Source organism: Heptranchias perlo, chromosome 11, assembly GCF_035084215.1.
Source record: "Heptranchias perlo isolate sHepPer1 chromosome 11, sHepPer1.hap1, whole genome shotgun sequence".
Classification (NCBI taxonomy): domain Eukaryota; kingdom Metazoa; phylum Chordata; class Chondrichthyes; order Hexanchiformes; family Hexanchidae; genus Heptranchias; species Heptranchias perlo.
Genome location: NC_090335.1, coordinates 20,476,669 through 20,497,183, shown reverse-complemented (window position 1 = coordinate 20,497,183; position 20,515 = coordinate 20,476,669). Strand labels below are relative to the sequence as shown.

At 42.3% G+C, this 20,515-nt stretch overlaps 1 protein-coding gene across 4 annotated transcripts in view; it reads left to right on the top strand.

Moving 5' to 3' along the window:
- Positions 1-13,928, top strand: part of nhsb (Nance-Horan syndrome b (congenital cataracts and dental anomalies)) — a 417,867-nt gene extending 403,939 nt beyond the window's left edge. For 2 of the 4 annotated variants that reach the window (XM_067992665.1, XM_067992664.1), the window contains exons 8-10: positions 207-324; positions 3,453-3,563; positions 9,789-13,928. In XM_067992665.1, coding sequence (XP_067848766.1) covers positions 207-324; positions 3,453-3,563; positions 9,789-10,365 — 806 coding nt within the window. In that variant the 3' untranslated portion in view covers positions 10,366-13,928. The remainder of the gene's footprint in view (positions 1-206; positions 325-3,452; positions 3,564-9,788) is intronic. The other 2 variants (XM_067992667.1, XM_067992666.1) reach the window with 1 other exon arrangement.
- The last annotated feature ends 6,587 nt before the right edge of the window (positions 13,929-20,515 follow it).

The window sequence follows — 20,515 nt, the reverse complement described above, 5'->3', positions numbered from 1 at the left end:
ACCAATGAGATGATCTGGATGAGTAATTAGAAATGCTGCACAGGCTAGGTTTTTAATACTTTTTTAAAAAAAGCTTTCTATTTAACCAGACTAAAATCTCATTAAAGATGTCCACATTATGAAAGACTTTTGCAATTATATGATAAAATAAATGTAATTTTTGTGGTAGTGACTAAGGAAACGGCACTTGTGTTTCTCATATGCAGATGTGGGGCAGGGTGAGTATTTGATTTCTCCAATGGATCCTGAGACTAATCAAGATAATGTATTCATTTCGCCAAACAAACTCCGCACAACAGAGGACCTCTTTGCTGTGATTCACAGGTCAGAATCTTTTACAAATATTTACATGTATGTGTCAACAAATTTAACTTTAAAGACTAGCAGATGTCCTATGGCAGCGCTCATGATGAGTTGGAGGTTATGCTGTTTCAAGCTGGCTGGAAGTGGTGACAGGGTGTATAAATCTGCTGAAAGGATCTGGAAACAAGCTTGTGGGAGATGCGCTCAGAGACACTGAAAGGAAATGTTTTTTGATTGGATCTTGGAAATAAATAAAATGTTTTCTTTACCCATAGCAAATAGATAAAGAAACACATTTCTTCCCATCATGTACCAGGGTTACACAAATAAATAAGTCTGTAAAATAGTGGAGAAGGGCACCTAATGGGGAGAAGGGCCATTCAAGAGGGAAAAGGATATCTCAGAACCATGTGTCAGGGCATGTATAAAATCGATACTCCAGCTTGTTTTGAAATCATTTGGATAACCAAACATCATTATTGTTAGAAACCTAAGGAAACACATGCTTCGAGTTGTTGCACAGATTAGCAGAGAGAATCATACTGATACAATTCAAAGCTCATTCAAAATGCTGCTTCCTGACTCCTTATCTGCTCAAAGCCCTGAAACTTCCAGGGCAATGGAAGTTCAGGGCATACTCCGCTCCCTATGCCTCTTCAAATCAATTTAAAAATTCTTGTCCTTATCTTCAATTGCTTCTGCATTCTTGACCTGTCTTACCTCAAAACCATAAAATGTAATATGTCTTTAGTTTAAATGTCTTTACTATGTTACAAACCTTATTTTAAACATTTTTATTCCTGTGTACAGTAGCTGGCTGAAGGAAAATATAGGTGGACAAAAAATTTTGAAAAAATATTTTGAGTAATTTGATCAGTTTAGTACTGCTTTTTTATTGGTAGATTTTCCTCTCTGCTTAGAGTTACAGAGTTCCAATTTGTTGTTTTATGAATATGACGTGTGAACAAATAAGGTGGAATAAATTTGCATATGAAAAAATGTGACTCTGAAAAGTGTAATTCCCCAAGTTGACAAAGAAAATGTAATGAAAAAACAAAGAACATGCATAGTCATCCTATTGTTGATAATATGACCAGTCGATCTCCTGTGGTGTTTCACATGGGATATGAAAACCAGATGTAGTCTTAAGATCAAAGGGGGTTAGAAGGTAAGTGGACCAGAGCATGCAGACATAATCCAATCTCTATTTTAAAGCCATACATTCTGTCCTTATTTTTACATAATACTTTGACAAAACATATGCCCATTCGGGAAGCAGAGAAGTAGAACTGGTTGCAACTTAGCAATTTCTCTGCAGGACAGACTAAGGAGCTGGGAGATGCATAGCTGAGGTAATATAGCACTGCTACTGGTGAAAGCATGTAATTACAGTGTGACAAACTACACAGGTAGTTTCCACTATAAATGTAGATACAGGAATGGAGGAAGTTGACACAGAAAGTGGTTGCAGACATAAGGTTGTATCTGGATTGGGGCAGTACATTTATTTATACCTGGGTCAGTGCAATACATTTATTTATACCTGGGTCAGTGCAATACATTTATTTATACCTGGATCAGGGCAGTACATTTATTTATACCTGGGTCAGTGCAATACATTTATTTATACCTGGGTCAGTGCAATACATTTATTTATACCTGGGTCAGTGCAATACATTTATTTATACCTGGGTCAGTGCAATACATTTATTTATACCTGGGTCAGGGCAGTACATTTATTTATACCTGGATCAGGGCAGTACATTTATTTATACCTGGATCAGGGCAATACATTTATTTATACCTGGGTCAGGGCAATACATTTATTTATACCTGGGTCAGTGAAACACATTTATTTATACCTGGGTCAGGGCAATACATTTATTTATACCTGGGTCAGGGCAATACATTTATTTATACCTGGGTCAGTGAAACACATTTATTTATACCTGGATCAGGGCAGTACATTTATTTATACCTGGGTCAGGGCAATACATTTATTTATACCTGGGTCAGGGCAATACATTTATTTATACCTGGGTCAGGGCAATACATTTATTTATACCTGGGTCAGTGCAATACATTTATTTATACCTGGGTCAGGGCAGTACATTTATTTATACCTGGATTGGGGCAGTACATTTATTTATACCTGGGTCAGGGCAATACATTTATTTATACCTGGGTCAGTGAAACACATTTATTTATACCTGGGTCAGGGCAATACATTTATTTATACCTGGGTCAGGGCAATACATTTATTTATACCTGGGTCAGTGCAATACATTTATTTATACCTGGATCAGGGCAGTACATTTATTTATACCTGGGTCAGTGCAATACATTTATTTATACCTGGATCAGGGCAGTACATTTATTTATACCTGGATCAGGGCAGTACATTTATTTATACCTGGGTCAGGGCAGTACATTTATTTATACCTGGGTCAGGGCAATACACTTATTTATACCTGGATCAGGGCAGTACATTTATTTATACCTGGGTCAGGGCAGTACATTTATTTATACCTGGGTCAGTGCAATACATTTATTTATACCTGGATCAGGGCAATACATTTATTTATACCTGGGTCAGGGCAGTGCATTTATTTATACCTGGGTCAGTGCAATACATTCAAAGCTGAATGTGTGGGGCAGAGATATCAGCTGATGAGGCCAATCCAAGCTTAAGCAGTAGGACAGCAGAGTGCAAAGTATTGGCCAAGATGGCAGTCGAGTGATTTCGAAGCCCAGCCAGCAGGGAATGTGTGGCCTGGCCCGATCTCACATAGACAATAAGGCACTGTCACACATACACATATTTATTAAAAACAAAGAGAAATTAAAACTAATTTAAGTCCAAATTTATCCCTGTTCTTTTTAGTGGTGGTATCGGCGTTTGCCTGACTCACTCAGGAGCCTGATTTATCAGTGCTAATCGGGGTCCTATGACATACATACAGAGGACCCCTTTGGCATTTTAACGGCGTACTGAGTGGGGTGCCCCGAGCGAGGAGGCCAGACTAGAACGTTTCACTGCTCGATCTTGCATTAAATGTATCTATGTTTGGTGATTTGTTTTTTGTCTGTAATTTGTCTTTTTTGCGCCTGTTTCCCCGACATGTTTTTATCCTTATGATGAAAATTAGGCGGAGTGGGAAAGATGAACTCGGCACAGAAAGTCAAGGAATGAAACAAGCATCTAAATTAATAGGAGGAGAGCCTGCTAATGCAAAAAAAGATAAAGCTGGAGGAGACAGGTGAATGAAAAAGAAATTGGATGAAAAGTGAAAGTATTAAATGGTCGAGCGAAACTCAGGAGGAGGCAGGAAACAGCTGAGTGGAGTACAGGAAAATGTCGCAAACTAATCAGAAGATGGTGGCGAGATTGTGAGGCCGAGGAGAAAGTCATGAACAGCTGAGTTGGGCACAGGAGAAGAATAGTGGAATAGATGGTCAATAGATTGAAGGACACAGAAAGCTGAAAATGGCCAAGTGGGGCACAGGAGAAGGCCAAGACCGGTGGGAAGCATAGGCAGTCTGAGGCAGAGACCAAGGAGCAGGTGAAGAAATGGGCTGGAGATTGAGGAGGCCAGAGTGGGGCAGCTGAGAGATGGTAATGAGGAGGGACCACAGCGCCAGTTGTGAGGGGAGGCCTGCAATTACACCTTTACAGGGATTTGGGTGTCCTTGTACATGAATCACAGAAAGCTAACATACCACTTGCCTTCCTAATTGCTTGCTGTACATGCAGATACAGCAAGCAATTAGGAAGGCAAGTGGTATGTTATACTCCAACCATTTTGCAATAAAGGCTAAGAGTAAGGAGGGCTTGCTGCAGTTATATAGGGCTCTGGTGAGACCACACCTGGAGTACTGTGTACAGTTTTGGTCTCCTTACCTAAGGAAGGATATACTTGCCTTAGAGGCGGTGCAACAAAGGTTCACTAGAAGGATTCCTGGGATGAGAGGATTGTCCTATGAGGAGAGGTTTAGTAGAATAGGCCTATATTCTCTGAAGTTTAGAAGAATGAGAGGTGATCTCGTTGAAATGTATAAAATTCTTAGAGGGGTTGACAGGGTAGGTGGTGAGAGACTGTTTCCCCTGGCTGGAGAGTCTAGAACTAGAGGTCATAGTCTCAAGATAAGGGGCCGGCCATTCAGGACTGAGATGAGGAAAACTTTCTTCACTCATAGGGTTGTGAATCTTTGGAATTCTCTACCACAGAGGGTTGTGGATGCTCAGTTGTTGAGTATATTCAAGACTGAGATCAATGGATATTTGGACACTAAGGGAATCAAGGGATATGGGGATAGGGCGGGAAAGTGGTCTTGAGGTAGAAGGTCAGCCATGATCTTATTGAATGGTGGAGCAGGCTCGAGGGGTCGTATGGCCTACTCCTGCTCCTATTTCTTATGTTCTTAAGTGTTTACATTGGAAATTCCCATTATAAGTCTTTACAGAGGCAGTTTCAATGTTAAATGTTGACACAAAAAATTGTGACAACGGGAAGGAAGGATTGTTGACAGGAAGTGCATGCATTCACAAGATTTTTAATTTAAATATAGACATAATAGATGGGCTCAGGATTACATTTCTCCCACGTTCTTTCTGCCAGTGAAAAACAATACTGCCCAGTCTTGTTAAAGCCTAGGCATAAAGTAGTTAGAAAGTTTGCTGTTAAAATCACTACACAAGGGAATGAAATCAACTTTCATCTGGTCTAAGCCAAGCTGTATAGGAACAGGTAACTAAACTCTCACTACAGATTCCTGAGGATTGCTGAAGATTATAAGGGATGCACAAGGGTTATTGAGATGGTCTCCTTAAACAAGTTCTCCATGCAGGAGTTCTAAAGTTATATAGCATAAATGGGTCTCCTCATCACCTTTGGAAATTGAACTGGTCATTGTGATCCACTTATTTAATCTTTGTGTCTCAAAGGAGTTGAAATTTAAAAGTGAGGATGTTATGCTTCATTTGTACAGAGCCTTGATCGGTTCGATCTGAAGTACTGCATTCAGTTTTGGGCACCAAACCTCAGGAAGGATATATTAGTCTTGGAGGGGGTGCAGCGCAGATTCACCAGAATGGTACCGGGACTTAAAAGGATTAAATTATGAGGACAGATTGCATAAACTTGGTTTGTATTCCCTTGAGTATAGAAAGTTTAAGGGTGATCTCATCAAGGTGTTTAAAATGATAAAGGGATTCGATAGGATAGATACAAAGAATCTATTTTGTCCGGTGGGGGGAATCCAGAACGGTGAGGGGGTGGGGGGTAGGGGTTATAATCTTAAAATTACAGCTAGGCCATTCAGGAGTGAAATCAAAAAGCATTTTTTCGCACTAAGGGTAGTGGAAATCTGGAACTCACTCCCCCAAAAGGCTGTGGATGTTGGGACATTTGAAATTTTCAAGACTGAGATCGGTAGATTATTGTTAGATAAGGATATCAAGGGTTGTGGAAGAAAGGAGGATAAATGAACTTGTATATATCAGACATGTTCTAATTAAATGTTGGAAGGTTCGAGGGGGTTGAATGGCCTGCTGCTGTTCCTATGTTCCTAAGTGTTAACATCATAAATTCACTGTTTACAAACAAGATTAAGATTTTGTAACAGAAAATGCACAGAGGAATTCCTATTCCATTATTACTAGATATATGTTAATAGATTCTGTTGTAAAAGCAAATTGATTTTAGTTAACCACAAAAGTAGTTGCTAGAGGGTTGATTCCCCAGTGAGCAGCCCTGGAGAAGAGTGGTACTCATGGAGGGCGCAGGCCAGGAAATCACAGGTCCACAGTGTCTGATTTTGTTCATGGAAATCCAGCCACACTTGAGAGGCTTGCAGCAGCAGTTATGGCCTCTGGCTTTGGGGCTTTCTAGCTACTGTCCAGAAACTGTGCCAATGCTCGTAGCCCATTAGAAGGGACCACTTACCTTGTGGCTGGCCAAGAGTTTGCATCCAGGCCCTGCTCAGGTCCTCCATTCTGAGTGGGGCTGGGCACAGTGCCTAATGCTGACATCTTCTGGGCATCCCTCCAAACAGGTGTCTGCCTGGCCTCGATGCAGGGAATTGAGATGGAAGGGACCGAGTGTAATGTATCCATGTTTGCTGATGATACAAAGCTAGGTAGGAAAGTAAGTTGTGAGGAAGGTGCAAAGAGTCTGTAAAGGGATATAGACAGGTTAAGTGAGTGGGCAAGATGGTGGCAGATGGAGTATAATGTGGGGAAATGTGAGGTTATTCATTTTGGTTGGAAGAATAGAAAAGCAGAATATGTTTTAAATGGTGAGAAACTATTGGTGTTCAGAGGGATTTGGGTGTCCTTGTACATGAAACACAGAAAGTTAACGTGCAGGTACAGCAGGCAAATGGTATGTTGGCCTTTATTGCAAGATGGTTGGAGTACAAGAGTAAGGAAGTCTTGCTGCAATTATATAGGGCTTGGTGAGACCACACCTGGAGTACTGTGTACAGTTTTGGTCTCCTTACTTAAGGAAGGATATATTTGCCTTAGAGGCGGTGCAACAAAGATTCACTGGATTGATTCCTGGGATGAGAGGGTTGTTCTATGAGGAGAGATTGAGTAGAATGGGCCTGTACTCTCTGGAGTTTAGAAGAAGTTGTGATCTCACTGAAACATTTAAGATTCTGAGGGGGCTTGACAAGGTAGATGCTGAAAAGCTGTTTCCCCTGGCTGGAGAGTCTAGAACTAGGGGGCATAATCGCAGGATAAGAGGTCCGACATTTAGGACTGAGATGAGGAGAAATTTCTTCACTCAGAGGGTTGTGAATCTTTGGAATTCTCTACCCAAGAGGGCTGTGGATGCTCAGCCGTTGAGTATATTCAAGACTGAGATCGATAGATTTTTGGACTGTAAGAGAATCAAGGGATATGGGGATTGGGTGGGAAAGAGAAGTTGAGGTAAAAGTTCAGCCATGATCTTGTTGAATGGTGGAGCAGCTCGAGGAGTCGTATGGCCTAGTCCTGCTCCTATTTCTTATGTGCTATTAGGTCCCTCTTGCTTCATTTGCATTGCACCTCGTGATTGGGCCTGCAATAGGTGCAAGTACTCCACTCCCTGCGAAATCCCAGGTCAATGCAAAGGGGGCAAGACTCAGTGCCACAGGACTTCGCTCATTTTCTCTCTGATTTGTGCCATATAACTGAGAGATCCCCAGGTGCAAAGCAGGAGAAAATCTGCCCCCAAGCTTTAGCTAACTGCACAATAGTAAGGCAAGTATATCCTTCCTTAAGTAAGGAGACCAAAACTGTACACATTACTTCAGGTGTGGTCTCACCAAAGCCCTGTACAATTGCAGCAAAACTTCCTTACTCTTGTACTCCAACTTCCTTGTAATAAAGGCCAACATACTGTTTGCCTTCCTAGTTGCTTGTGGAAATGCATATGAGCAATTTTTTCTGCAATATTACTGTATTTTCCTGTTTACATTATTTTTTTTACTAAATACTGATGATACTTGGAACATCAGGAAGGTTTTACAAGAATACTGGTTGGTTTTCATGAGCAACAGTGAATGAATATATATATAGTGCAGTGGGTTTGAGTATAAGGTAATTCAATTATGTTTGGCAGAAGTATGCAGTGGTTCATGCCAACAATATGTTATTTGATTACTGCATTGAAATAACATGATTTTATTTATAACCTGCCTTAATTCCTAGACTTTCTGCACCACCTTTGTCTTAAGTACACAGTATCTGTTTGCAGCAGTTTACCGATTGTATCAGATTCACTGCCATATAATACAGCATTTTTGGACAACACCATCACAGATCTGTTTTCCCTCAAAACTCTCCCCTTTCCTGTGATTGTAGGTGCACAGCAACCCAAGTTGTTCTTCATGTGTGAGCCTAGATAGTGACTTTTGGCAGAAATCACACTCAGGAGACATTACTCCACATATGTTGATGCCACAACTGAGAACAAATGGCTGCGAGGAGAAAACTTCAGATTTGCATCTAATTTCTCACTTTAATTTGAATTAATTTCTTAATGTCTATTATAAATAGAACCCCCTGATGAGATTTGGCTGTGATCTTTATGTGGCTTGTGAGACTGACTATAACTCACTTATATCTTGATTGCTCGTGGGATGTAAGGGTGCTTCCACAATCAGGTGCTTCCCAGGGAGTTATGCTCACAGGCAGAGCATCTTGGGAAATTGCGGGTAAGCAACTTGTGATTTTACAATGGAGGTGCATTGCCCTGTGACCACTGCTCTCTGCTGGAAACGCCAGATTGTGGAATCAACAACAACTTGCATTTAGACAGCGCCTTTAATGTATAAAATGCCCCTCGGCATTTCACAAATAGGCCTAATGAAAACAGACGAATCACCCTTATTGATTGGATTTCAAATTTGCTTCTTATGTGTTATTGATAAAAACAATTACATCCTTTCAAATATTTTTGATTTATAGCTCTATTTCAGAACTATTTTACCCTCTCCTTTAGATCCCCCCATCCCTGCATTGAAAGAAAGAACTTGCATTCACATCGTGCCTTTCACAACCTCAGGACGTCCCAAAGCACTTTACAGCCAATGAAGTATTATTGAAGTGTAGTCACTGTTGTAATGTAGGAAACGCAGCAGCTGATTTGCGCATAGCAAGCTCTCACAAACAGCAATGAGATAATCACCAGATAATCTGTTCTGATGATATTGGTTGAGGGATAAATATTGGCCAGGACACCAGGGAGAACGCCCCTGCTCTTCTTCGCAATAGTGCCGAGGGAGATTTTACGTCCACCAGAGAGGGCAGGTGAGGCCTCGGTCTGACACCTCATCTGAAAGATGGCACCTCCGACTGAGCACTCCCTCAGTACTACACTGAAGTCTCAGCCTAGATTATGGGGCCAAGTCTCTGGAGTGGAGCTTGAACCCACGCTCAGAGGTGAGAGTGTTATCCACTGAGCCATGGGTAACACATTGCTGAGGAGTTAGGCAGACTCCTGCTCCCAGCTTTGTAATTGATCACAGGGAACTGGGGAAAATCATGAACATGAACTCCATATTGTACCACTCAAGAGTGAATTGCGTTTGCAAACCAACCATTTGTCCTTCCTGCCCTTTTCCCAGTAGGGTTGCCAACCCTCCAGGATTGTCCTGGAATCTCCAGGAATGAAAGATTAATATCCTGGGCACCCAGAAGAAAAAAATCATAGGGGCATTAAAAAAATGTTTTTTCTTTCATTTTCTTTGCACACTTCCGTTTATTATTTATAAAAGTATTGCAGGTGGGAAAAATGGTTCTTTGACTGGGTGGTGCAGTTGGAGGCGGGAGGTCATGTGATGAAACCTCCAGGAATGCATCCAACCAGAGTTGGCAACCCTATTTCCCAGTCGTTACTAAATCGTGTAACAACACATACATTTTAGCAAATCACTTACAATAAATACAGTTGAGCAAATTATTTTAGAATTTTTAATTTTTTCATTTTTCTTTCCAGATCAAAGAGGAAACTCCTGGGAAGGAAAGATTCTGATGAAGGGCCGAATGTAAACAAACCAAGATCATCCCCTGGCAGCTCCCCCGGGACTCCTCCAGCTGTTCAGAAACAGCCTGGCCCTATTTATAGGAGTGTCCGCAAATCCAACACTTCCCACGAGGAATTCAAACTGCTGCTGCTTAAAAAAGGCAGCCGGTCAGACTCCAGCTATCGACTGTCTGCCACCGAGATATTGAAAAGTGCAAGTCCAGTATCTCCCAAGTCCCCAGGAGACACTTCCCCAGACCAGGCTAAAAATGCTGAGGACTCTTCCCCGTTCCCTTCGGGATGTGAAATGCAGTCGCCAATTTCATCGTACTCCCCAAGGTTCAGCACGGAAGGAATCTCCTCCCGGAGCTTCTGCGCCTCACTCTCTTCCAGACCGAGTCGATCTCGAGCCCCACCGGCAGCGGGCAGCAGTCGTTACAGCGTCCGCAGTCGCCTTCACAGTGCACCAATGCAGGTCATCTCCGAGGGGGAAGCGGAAAACTCGGATGGAAGCCCACATGATGAAAGGACCTCGCAGGGCACACAATAACTGTCTGAGTAAAACAAACGTGAACGTGCATGTGGTTTAGTTTAGCAATGTTTATACTGAAAGATTTATCAAAGGCAGGGCAGGTCTTAAACAATTAAGATGAAAACAGACTGCTGCCCAAGGTATTAACAAAAAAAAACTACTGAAATAATAGATCCCTGAATTGTTTTTCCAAAACTGCTAGTGATTCGATCATTTTAGCGTACACATACTTTGATTAAATAAGCTACTTTTTGAAATGTAACATGAAAAAAGAGATTTTTGACTCTTTAATGAAAGGAAATCAAAGGCTGTGTTTAATGAATTTGGGCAAATACTCTGTTTAAGGCTCTAAGATGAATTTTGCTAAGTTGTATGCATGGTTGTTCCCTTTTGTGTGATATAAGGGAGTGCCATTTTCCTAGAATGATTAAACAGCTGCTCAAGCAATAGGACTATTGTGAGAAATGTACAGTGCGGTTTTTGGTATTTCCAACTGAGAGATGATTTTCTAAACGAAAAATGAAATACCTGTGAAATGCACAGCACAGACTTTGAAACTAATGTTAATACTAAGTACTAATCCTTTGAGCAATGCACATTCTTCGTAATTTGCACCATCAGAGCATTCTGCGGACGAAATAGTACTGTATTTTAAAGACTAAAACAATAATGGATGAGGAAAAACATGAGCAAATTAATTTTTTCAAAAACATATTTTGTGAATTATGTCTTAACCCTAAATCATAATTTTACTGATAATACAGTCCAGATATTATTCCTTAGAATGATCACAGTGAGTTTGTGGCTTCTTGTCATCCACAAATCACAACTGAGATATCCTGCTACTATAATTAGTTTAAAAGAAAAGTAACTTCTACGCCCTCATAAGATCGACAGGGGGCTTTATATATGTGTGGAAGTATAAATATAATTGATATCAATGTCCCGTTCTAAGAGATTAAAATTATACATTTGCTCAAGCAGTCTTCCATTACAACTTAAAACTTAATTAACTTGTATTGTTTACAGAAGAAATAGGATTACACTCAAAGGATTAATACTGTACTACCTAATCATGAACAATATTACGTTTTTTTTTAAACTTAGTAAAGATCATTATATTGTACAAATATAAAAAAGAAACCTAAGGAAATGAATATTTTTGTGATTAAAGTTGAATTACCTGTGTGTAGACACCAAGAATTGCATGTTTGCAAAAATGCCATAGTTTAAAACAATATATAAGCATTTTCAGAACCACAATTGGGGGGGGGGCGGTGAGAAAAAAAGATGAGACTTTTTAACAAGGTTATGGTATTCTTTATAAGATACTTTACCATAGTATTGTAAATGTTGTGTAAGCTACAAATGTATAATGCACAGATGTCAATAACATGGGATTAACTGAAAAGACAAAAAGACAGTTTTCTGTAGTTTTAAGTTCTTTAGTAAAAAGGGAGTGAAGAGCAGTAAGTTCATGGGGGCAATTTTAACCTAACCCACTTGTCAATGGAGAGTAATATTGGGCAGGTTGTAAAACCACCTGAACCTGTGGTTTTCCCACCCGGCGAGTTAGGTTAAAATTATCCCCCCCCCATAGGTTTGGGAAGGAATTGGTGATAGCGCAAATTCAAAGAATGGATAAGATAGAGGAGCCATTTCATGAGTACCGAAAATGGAATATTCAAAAAGCGAGAAGAGGATGAGTAACCGAGAGAGATGAATGATATGCGAATGGGTAAGAAAATGGGATATTTTTAAAGTGCCGATTGATCCAGAGATGTTCAGTAAAGAAGTTTTGCCAAGGAGACAGTAATCCCACTTCGACAATGGAAGCTGAAGGAAAGCAGAAAGCAGTGTAGATACTAAAATATACTCCACTTTCGAGAACAGTCCCCGTTTAGGAAAGGGTGGTGATAAAGCTGTAAACGCTATTTGCTCGAAAACAATTGGAAATATATTTGGCACCTTGTGATGATTCTCTTTGGTTAAATGAACTATGTAACATAGAACAAAGCGCTGTTGACCTGTTTCCTTGAGTGTTTACTCATCAGCCTTGTTCAACTTCAGTTAGAAGGAAATGACTATTACAAAAGTCACAGCTATCATATCTGGCCAGGTCAACATTTCAACAAATGCAGCAATCACATCAGAAAGAGATAACAGAAAAAACTGTAAGTGATGGAATTGTGAAATAAGAACAGAAATGTTGGAAATGCACAGCAAGACCCATCAGCATTTGATAATATGTTAACATTTCAAGGGAGATTCTCTGGAGAAGAAGGGTCCTCCCCGAAGATGTTAACCTTGTTCTTTCAGCAGCTGATCAACCTGAAGTACATGAGAAACTTGGGGGGTGCGGGGGGGTTGCTGGTCAGGGGGAATATTAAAATATCTTACATTATTAGCCATTTCTGCCTACTGATAAGATTGCTTCTGTGATATCAGATATTTCATTCCTGTATGTCAAACCCTACATTATTTAGAATAACCCGAGTTTTATAAATGAGCACATTTTCTTATGTAATATGAGTGCTTTGTATCACTGCAGGCAGCTGTGAATTTAGCAACACATATGGATTTTTAATCACTTAACGTGTAAAGCACTCAATGAGAAATGGACAGTGTTTTTCAGCAAAAGAATATATATCAACTGAGAAGCAGTTACAATATCAGCAGCCTAGTGCCATATCTCCACCCCCCCCCCCACCTTGAACATGTGGCTACATGAAGATATTTAAAATTGAAGAAAAGATTCTTCTGGGCAATTTACTTGTTAAAATATATGATGCATAGTTACGAGAGATACTGCTTAGTTTTTTTTAAAAGCACTCATAAAATTACTGAATGCTCTGACAGCACTGCCATCTTTGAACAAGGTGAACTAATTATATTGTACAAATTACTTTTGTGAACCATCATTCCAATATGTGTGTTCTGTTGTTTGCACTGAAGTGTAAGACAAGTGAGTGTTTGAAGTTCTGCAGCTGCTTTCTTATAGCATCTGATGATTCCTAATTTATATAGGCTTTCTTTCTGTTTATTTGGCATATATAAGACAACTACAAGGTTCTGCACAGTTTAAACAAAAATGTATACGGTCTTTTAAAGAATTATGCCTAGGGTTTTGCCAAAGGTTGAATGAATGCATCTTAACTGCATAGTTGGCAGAGTTAACAAAATATTGGTTTTGGTTTATTGTATAAAAATAAATATAAGAGAAGGTTACAGTGTAACTGTATTGGTACTAGAACCAGTTCAATCTGGAAGACAAGAATGGTTTATGGATTTGCAGCCATTTTATAATTTTTTTGTAATATTTGTAAATATGGACTTTTTAAAATGCCGAGATGCTTTTTTGTAAAATGTTTTCAAAGTTTACAATTAATTTCTAAGCCTTTGTATATTTTAGAGCTGTGCAACACTTTTAAGTCTTGTATTTATTTTTAGTAAAAATTGTGAAACTTTCCCTGTGAATTCTCCCCAAGTACAGTACATTTGGCCAGTCAAGTCTGGCTGCTTTGACAGTGTGCATAGAGCCTGACAATAAATGTGACTGCATTGGATCGGCAGAAAAAGAACTATTCTTTCCCATGGTCTAACTCTTTTATACTTACCTCTGCATTCAGAAGGCTCCACTTGGGGCATAATTTTTTTCTTACATCGGTTATACACACAGTCTATGAAGTTACTCTGTGATCTCAAATGTCATGTGAACAGACATTGATTTGAAAAGCCATTACATGTGAGCGAGGATTCTCAAAGTATTCTTATTATATTTCAGGCTCCTAATTGTAGTAACTATGCTCAAGCAAAAAGGCCATTGAAAAGTTTTATTTGGCAGGAAGATTCCAGTTTGGATTCCTGGGGGGTTAAATTGGGCCGGTAGTGCACGTTTTTTTAGGCGCTATGCAAACACCTAAGTCCCGAAAATGGGATCCAAGATGCGCGCGCACTTATGACGGGAAGTGTGCAGGACGCCATCTTGGTAAAGGGGTTTGCACGTGCGCACCTGACGACCGCCGACAGCATGCAGAGTAGGGAGATTATGACACGGATCGGTGTGCAATGCTAATTTGAAGGCAGTGCTGGTATTTTGGAACTCCACACTCTAGCCAAAGCCCAGTCTTAACCTTGCACAGCTGAACAGGACTTAAAGGGCATGAAGGATCCCCCCCACCCCGCCCCCGGGCCAGGGCTATTTAAAGGGATCATGAAGTACTTACATGTTAGTTGCTGGATTATTTCTTCTGACTGTTGGTGCAATTGTACGTGTTTTTGGAGGTTTCCTATACTTGGATGAAGTTTCAATACTCTACAGGGAGAGTGGTCTGGCTGGTTTTGCTGTACTCTTTGTGTCATTTAAAATATTGTGCTGAAAAAAGTTGCTTCCAGCCAATGGGTGGCCTGGTAGGGCTTCCTCTGGGAATTGAACATGACTGGGAGAATGAAAAGAGGCCACGCAGAGTAGGACAAACTGCTGGAAGAGGGAGGAGAAGGAGGAAAAGCAGGGCACTCAGCAGGAGGCCATATCCAAGGAGGGTCTTCAGGGACCAATTCTCTTACCTCAACTTCAGCGACAACCAGTGAATCAGATGGCTTCGGTTCACTAAATAGGTCAAGACTGAAATTTGTCAACTGCTGCAGCCACAACGACAGCCTCAAAGCAGGGTAAGGACAGCATTGCCTGTGGCTGTCAAGGTGACTGTAGCTCTTAATTTTTACGGCTGCTGCTGGAGATATAAGCAACATCTTGCAGTTTGCTGTTCACAGCAATATAAGGGAGGTCACTGAGGCTCTCTGCACTGAGAAACACATTCCTCTCATTCCCTCTTGCCAGAGACAAGCTGCAGGAGCGAGCACGACGGTTTGCTCGCATTGCAGGCTTCCCCATGGTGCAGGGTGCCATTGACTGCACACACATTGCCTTGCGTCCTTCTTATCTGAACTCGAGCACGCTCAGGAACAGAAAGGGATTCCACTCCCTCAATTTGCAGCTGGTGTGCGACCACAGGCAGCGCATCATGCAGGTCAATGCCCACTATCCTGGCAGCAGTCATGATTCGTTCATTCTGCAGCAGTCCTCTGTTCCACCTGTATTTGAACCAGCATGGCAAGTCAAAGGCTGACTACTGAGCGACAAGGGTTATCCCCTCATGACATGACTCATGACTCCGGTCAGGAACACAGACACACGTGCATAGCACGCCTACTAGAGCCATGCTGCCACATGGAACATCACCGAGTGTACCATAGGCGTCCTCAAGCAATGCTTCCTCTGCCTGGACCGCTCTGGAGGAGCCCTGCAGTATTCAGCTGAGCGGGTATCAAGATTTGTCATTGTATGCTGCATGCTGCACAACCTGGCCATTATGAGGGAACAACCCTTGCCACCACTTATCAGGCGAGAACCTGAGGAGCATAACCAAGAGGAGGAGGAGGAAGTGGAGGAAGAGGAAGGGAGGCAACAATGTAGACAGGCCCTTTCTGCCGGGGCTCTGCGTGATCAGATTATTAATGGGCGATACCAGTTCTCAACGACACCTCCCTATTCACCAACAGTCCCACACTCCGTACCTTTCCTCTCCCACATGACCATCAAATCGTCCTCCTGATGATTACACATTGCTTCCCCCCTCAGCTCACCGCAGAAATAAAAACCACCACCAAATGCAAATTCAAATCCACATCTATAAATTAACACATGAAATTATGCAAACAAAATTATGCAACCTTGTGCATTCCCTTAGTGCCTGCCTTTCATGTGCCTTTACCTTTCCTAGCGCTCCTACCAGGTGTATCCCCAGTGGCTGGAGCATGGGTGGTGGAAGGCTGCTGACCTTCAATTGGGGAGACTGCAGATGACCTTGGAGGACGACCTCGAGCAGCTCTGGACCTAGAGGGCCTGGCTTCAGGCTGCACCATCTCGGCCTGGGCTGCAGCAGTCTGACAGGCAACAGCAAGGGAACTGAAGGAATGGCAGGGGTGGGAGCAGGAATTCTGTCATCCTGAGAGAGGGCAGCAGGTTCATGTTCCACGGAGCCAGCGCCACTCTTCCGAGGCAGTGCCTCAGCAATTCTGGTGGACTGTTGGAGAACAGTTTTTTGGACTGCTGTGATGCCTTGGAAGGCCCTTTCAACAGTGGTACCCAGAGCCATGATGGCAGCAGTCAGATCTTTGATGGAAGCTGTTACATCGGTCATCAGACGCTGCATCATGGTGGGTTCCACAGGTGTGCTGATGGAGGTGACCACCCGTTCTATGTGGGAAAGGATGGGCTCCAAGCTCTGCGCAAAGCCCTGCACCAAGTTGGAGCTGGACTCCTCCATGCCCCTTCTCATTGTGTGTAGGCTTTCCAGCAGGCTTTCCAGTGCACCAAGCATTTGGTTGTGTACATCCATCAGCCTTCTTCCAAAGCCTGGTCCGTCAAAGTCATCATCTGAATCCTCTGCAGCAGAACTAGTGAGCGATCTCGTCCTCCGGCGAACTGGCACCTGTGGTATCCTTTCCCCCTGCCCTGACTCCTGCCTGGTGTCTCACCACGTGCACATCCCTCCTCTATCCTAGCCTCTAAACTACGTGCAGTGTCAGTCTCTGAGCTGGTGGCTGCAAGTGTAAAATCGAGTGACAGTGTCTCTTCATCATCACTGTCTTCTTCCTCTGCCTCCTCTGAGTTCTTGGGTATCTGAAATGACAAAGGGGCACGGTTGAATTGTGGTGAGGGGAAAGGAGAAAATAAGAAGTGTGTGCTTACACCATCTGCAGCATTTGAGTCAGAATAGATTGTGGGATGAGGGAGAAATGGGAGGAGAGAAGGAGGATTAGGTATGCAGAGACCCTCATTATCGATCCCTCCAGCGTCGTCAGTGGCCACGGCCTCAGTGATGGCCCTTCCCATGATGGACAGCACTGTCTCCTGCATGGGAGTTAAAATGTGTAAGCACGCTTGTCCTCCTCCAGTTTCTTGCTGCCTCCTGTTGTGCACCCACCTTCTTCTGCAAGAAAAAGGGAAGTGTGGCAATGAGTGTCCTGCAAGATGTTTGAGTGACGTGGCTGTCGTGTTTGAATAGCTGCCAGTGTGTGTGAGTTGTGGGTGTGAGGCTTGCAACAGTGCCAAGTAGGTGAGGGTGAGATGAAGCATCTGATTTGAACGGTTGAGTACTATTTGAAAGAGATTGTTGGTGGGTCGGTGATGGGGAGTGTGCATTGAGCAGTGGATGAGGCTAGTGATGCAGATGGTAGGATATGGCACTTGAAACTTGAAATTTGAACTCACTCACCTTGACAACTCGTGCTAAATCATTGAACTTCTTCCTGCACTGCATCCATGCTCCTGGTATTTATCTCCACCGCTACTTCCTCCCACTGTCTCTTAAGCATATGTCTGGAGGGCCTCCTGCCCCCCTATGGATACAGGATGCCCCTCCTTCTCTCTGCCTCTTGCTCCAAGGCCTTCAGAGAATCTTGGTGCTCTCTCGCAGGCGCACCCATTTTTCAAAGTATTACAGCACTGAATCACTTCGCAAACGATTCCCACCACTTCTTGCAGCCACAATGGTGGAGACTGTCTTTAAAAAGCATTAGGCTCTCACAATATCGAGGCCCCCTGCTTATGCGTGCAGCCACTTAAACAGCGCAGGTTGCATTGGCTGCACGCAGCAATCATTTCAAACAGCAGGCAGCACAAATGTAACGTGCTGCCTGCATCGCAATGACCAGGCGTGGGATCAATCATGTACCGCACACCCTGCGCCCCTTTTCAGGGGTTATGAAATTTAACCCCCTGGTCTGTGCAAGATTAACTGGTCTCAGTTGAGGCAGCAACGGCTGTGCTACAACTGGCCTAAGTGTCCCAAGTCTCAGGGAGCTGAAAAACACAGCCCAAGTTCTCATTCCTGATTACTCTTGGTGTCCCTTTCTGGAATATGCACATGTGTGGACATCAGATAAAGACAGGATTGGCTGTGACATCTCCAAGGTTACATGTCCTACCCACATTCACTGTCTAGGTGCTTAGTTGAAGAATGGCTACTTGGGTGAGGTATCAGAAGGACTGCCAGCATCCATAGAACACCCGTACCCATAGCCTAGCAACAGTCTCGAAGGGTGGGGGGGGGGGGGGGGAATTGGAAGGCGAACAATATATATTTTTTGAAGTACAAAAATATAAATTGAGAAAGAAAAACCATCATGTGGGTGAGTGAATTTCACTACACGCATGATTTATATTTCATATCCATGAACATCAAAATGATAATTCACCTGTAATATATGACTTGTAACTAATCGATAACATAGGGAATTATAAGTCCTTGTCAGTTGCTTTATACTACTGAACTCAACTTGCCTTTTAAATCGTGACTATTACTGCACACTTCTACTCACGCCCAATTAACCAGATATTCCACTTTGCACTTGCATGTCCTTTGGCTTTCACTGTGTAGCATAACGTCATGATGCAAAATAAATGTTGAGCACATTGGCATCCCCAGAACCAGCTAAGCTTGTCTAAGTTTCTGCAGTGTGTGAATGATACTCAGAAGAAGAAGAAATTGTCATCTTGGGCACATGTGTAATAGGCTAGCCATCACTGCTCCATATACCATAAGAGGCGCTGGGTAATTCAGTATCTGTACAAGTCAATTGACAATGTGATCACTTTTGTCATTAGACAGTGACAGACAAAATTGTAACGCAGTCTCCAGTTTTTGTTGCAGTGTTAGAGCACTCACACGGGACCCAGGCTGAAGACTGCTCACGTTAAAATTAGCAGGAGACCAACTCTGCTGTAATTTCTGGATTGATGGAGAGGGTCAGGACTACAAACAGAAAATCTTGCAGTAATTAGTTTTTTAAAAATCTGATGTGCTCTGCACCTGCTCCAGTTCCAAAATGTGGTGGTGTTCCTTAGTCTCAAGAGAGGTAGATTTGCATTCTGAGTTGCAGTTCATAGTCTGCTACTCAGTTGAGCGTCTTCATTCAGCTGACAAAGTGATATCTCCCGGAAGTCCCCTAAACTCAAGCCTCAGGCTTCTCAAAGAGGGGCAGGCCTTCAATGGAAAACATTGTTAGCGACATTTCAAAACACAGGAGGCTATGGTTTTCATTTTCTTGTGAGATTTTCCAAGGTCCATTCATTTTAAGAATTATTCAGCGCTCCCACTAGTACTGAAGGTAGTGCAAGGGCCCAGGGGGGAAGGAGGAGAAAGAACTCCCCCCTTAATGCCCTGGAGGCTTTGAGGGAGGTCCAGCAAAGGAGGGTTGCCATCTTTAGGTTAGCGGGGCACTCTCCTCAGAAGTCTGCTGTCTAGGTTGTCTGAGAAGAAACGGCAGAATAAGTAAATGCTGTTTCAAATTTAAGGAAGTCATTTTTTTGTCTCTCGCTGTCTGGCTCATGCTCTCTCTCTCTCTCTGAACTAAAAATTAAGCTGCTGAAGAATATGAAAGGTTACCTGAACAATTCATGCTGCAGTTCGTTCTTAACTCATTAGGAAAAACTGAGAAATCCTCTTACACCATGAATACTCTTCCACTTGCTGACACCCCAGCGCAGTAGAGAGAGTGCTGCACTGTCAGAGATACTGTCTTTTGGGCGAGATGTTAAACTGAGACCCCATCCGCCCTCTCAGGCGGACGTAAAAGACCCCATGGCACCTTTCAAAGAATAGCAGGGGAGTTCCCCATGTCCTGGTCAAAATTTATCTCATAAATAACAGATTATCTGGTCATTTACCTCATTACTGCTCGTGGGACCCTGTTGTGCACAAATTGGCTACCATTGTTTACCACATTACAACTGTGCCTACACTTCAAAAATATTTCATTGGTGTTAAAGCACTTTCGGACATCCTGAGGTTATGAAAGGCATTATCTTATTCTTTCTTATTTCTTTGTACTGAAAATCCTACTGATGCCATGCTGGAACACCTGTTGCATCTCCTTTAAGCTGACAGTAATAGTCAAGGGAAAAAATAGCAAGTCCATGCCCAAGAGAGGCTTCGGCTTCAAATAAAAACATTAATGAAGATACACAAAGACACAAAACGGTTTACTACAGTCATCAGGTTGACTGCAAAAAAATGACAAAGAATTTTCAAAATGTACTTTAAGAACATACAAAATAGGAGCAGGAATAGGCCATAAGGCCCCTCGAGCCTGCTCCGCCATT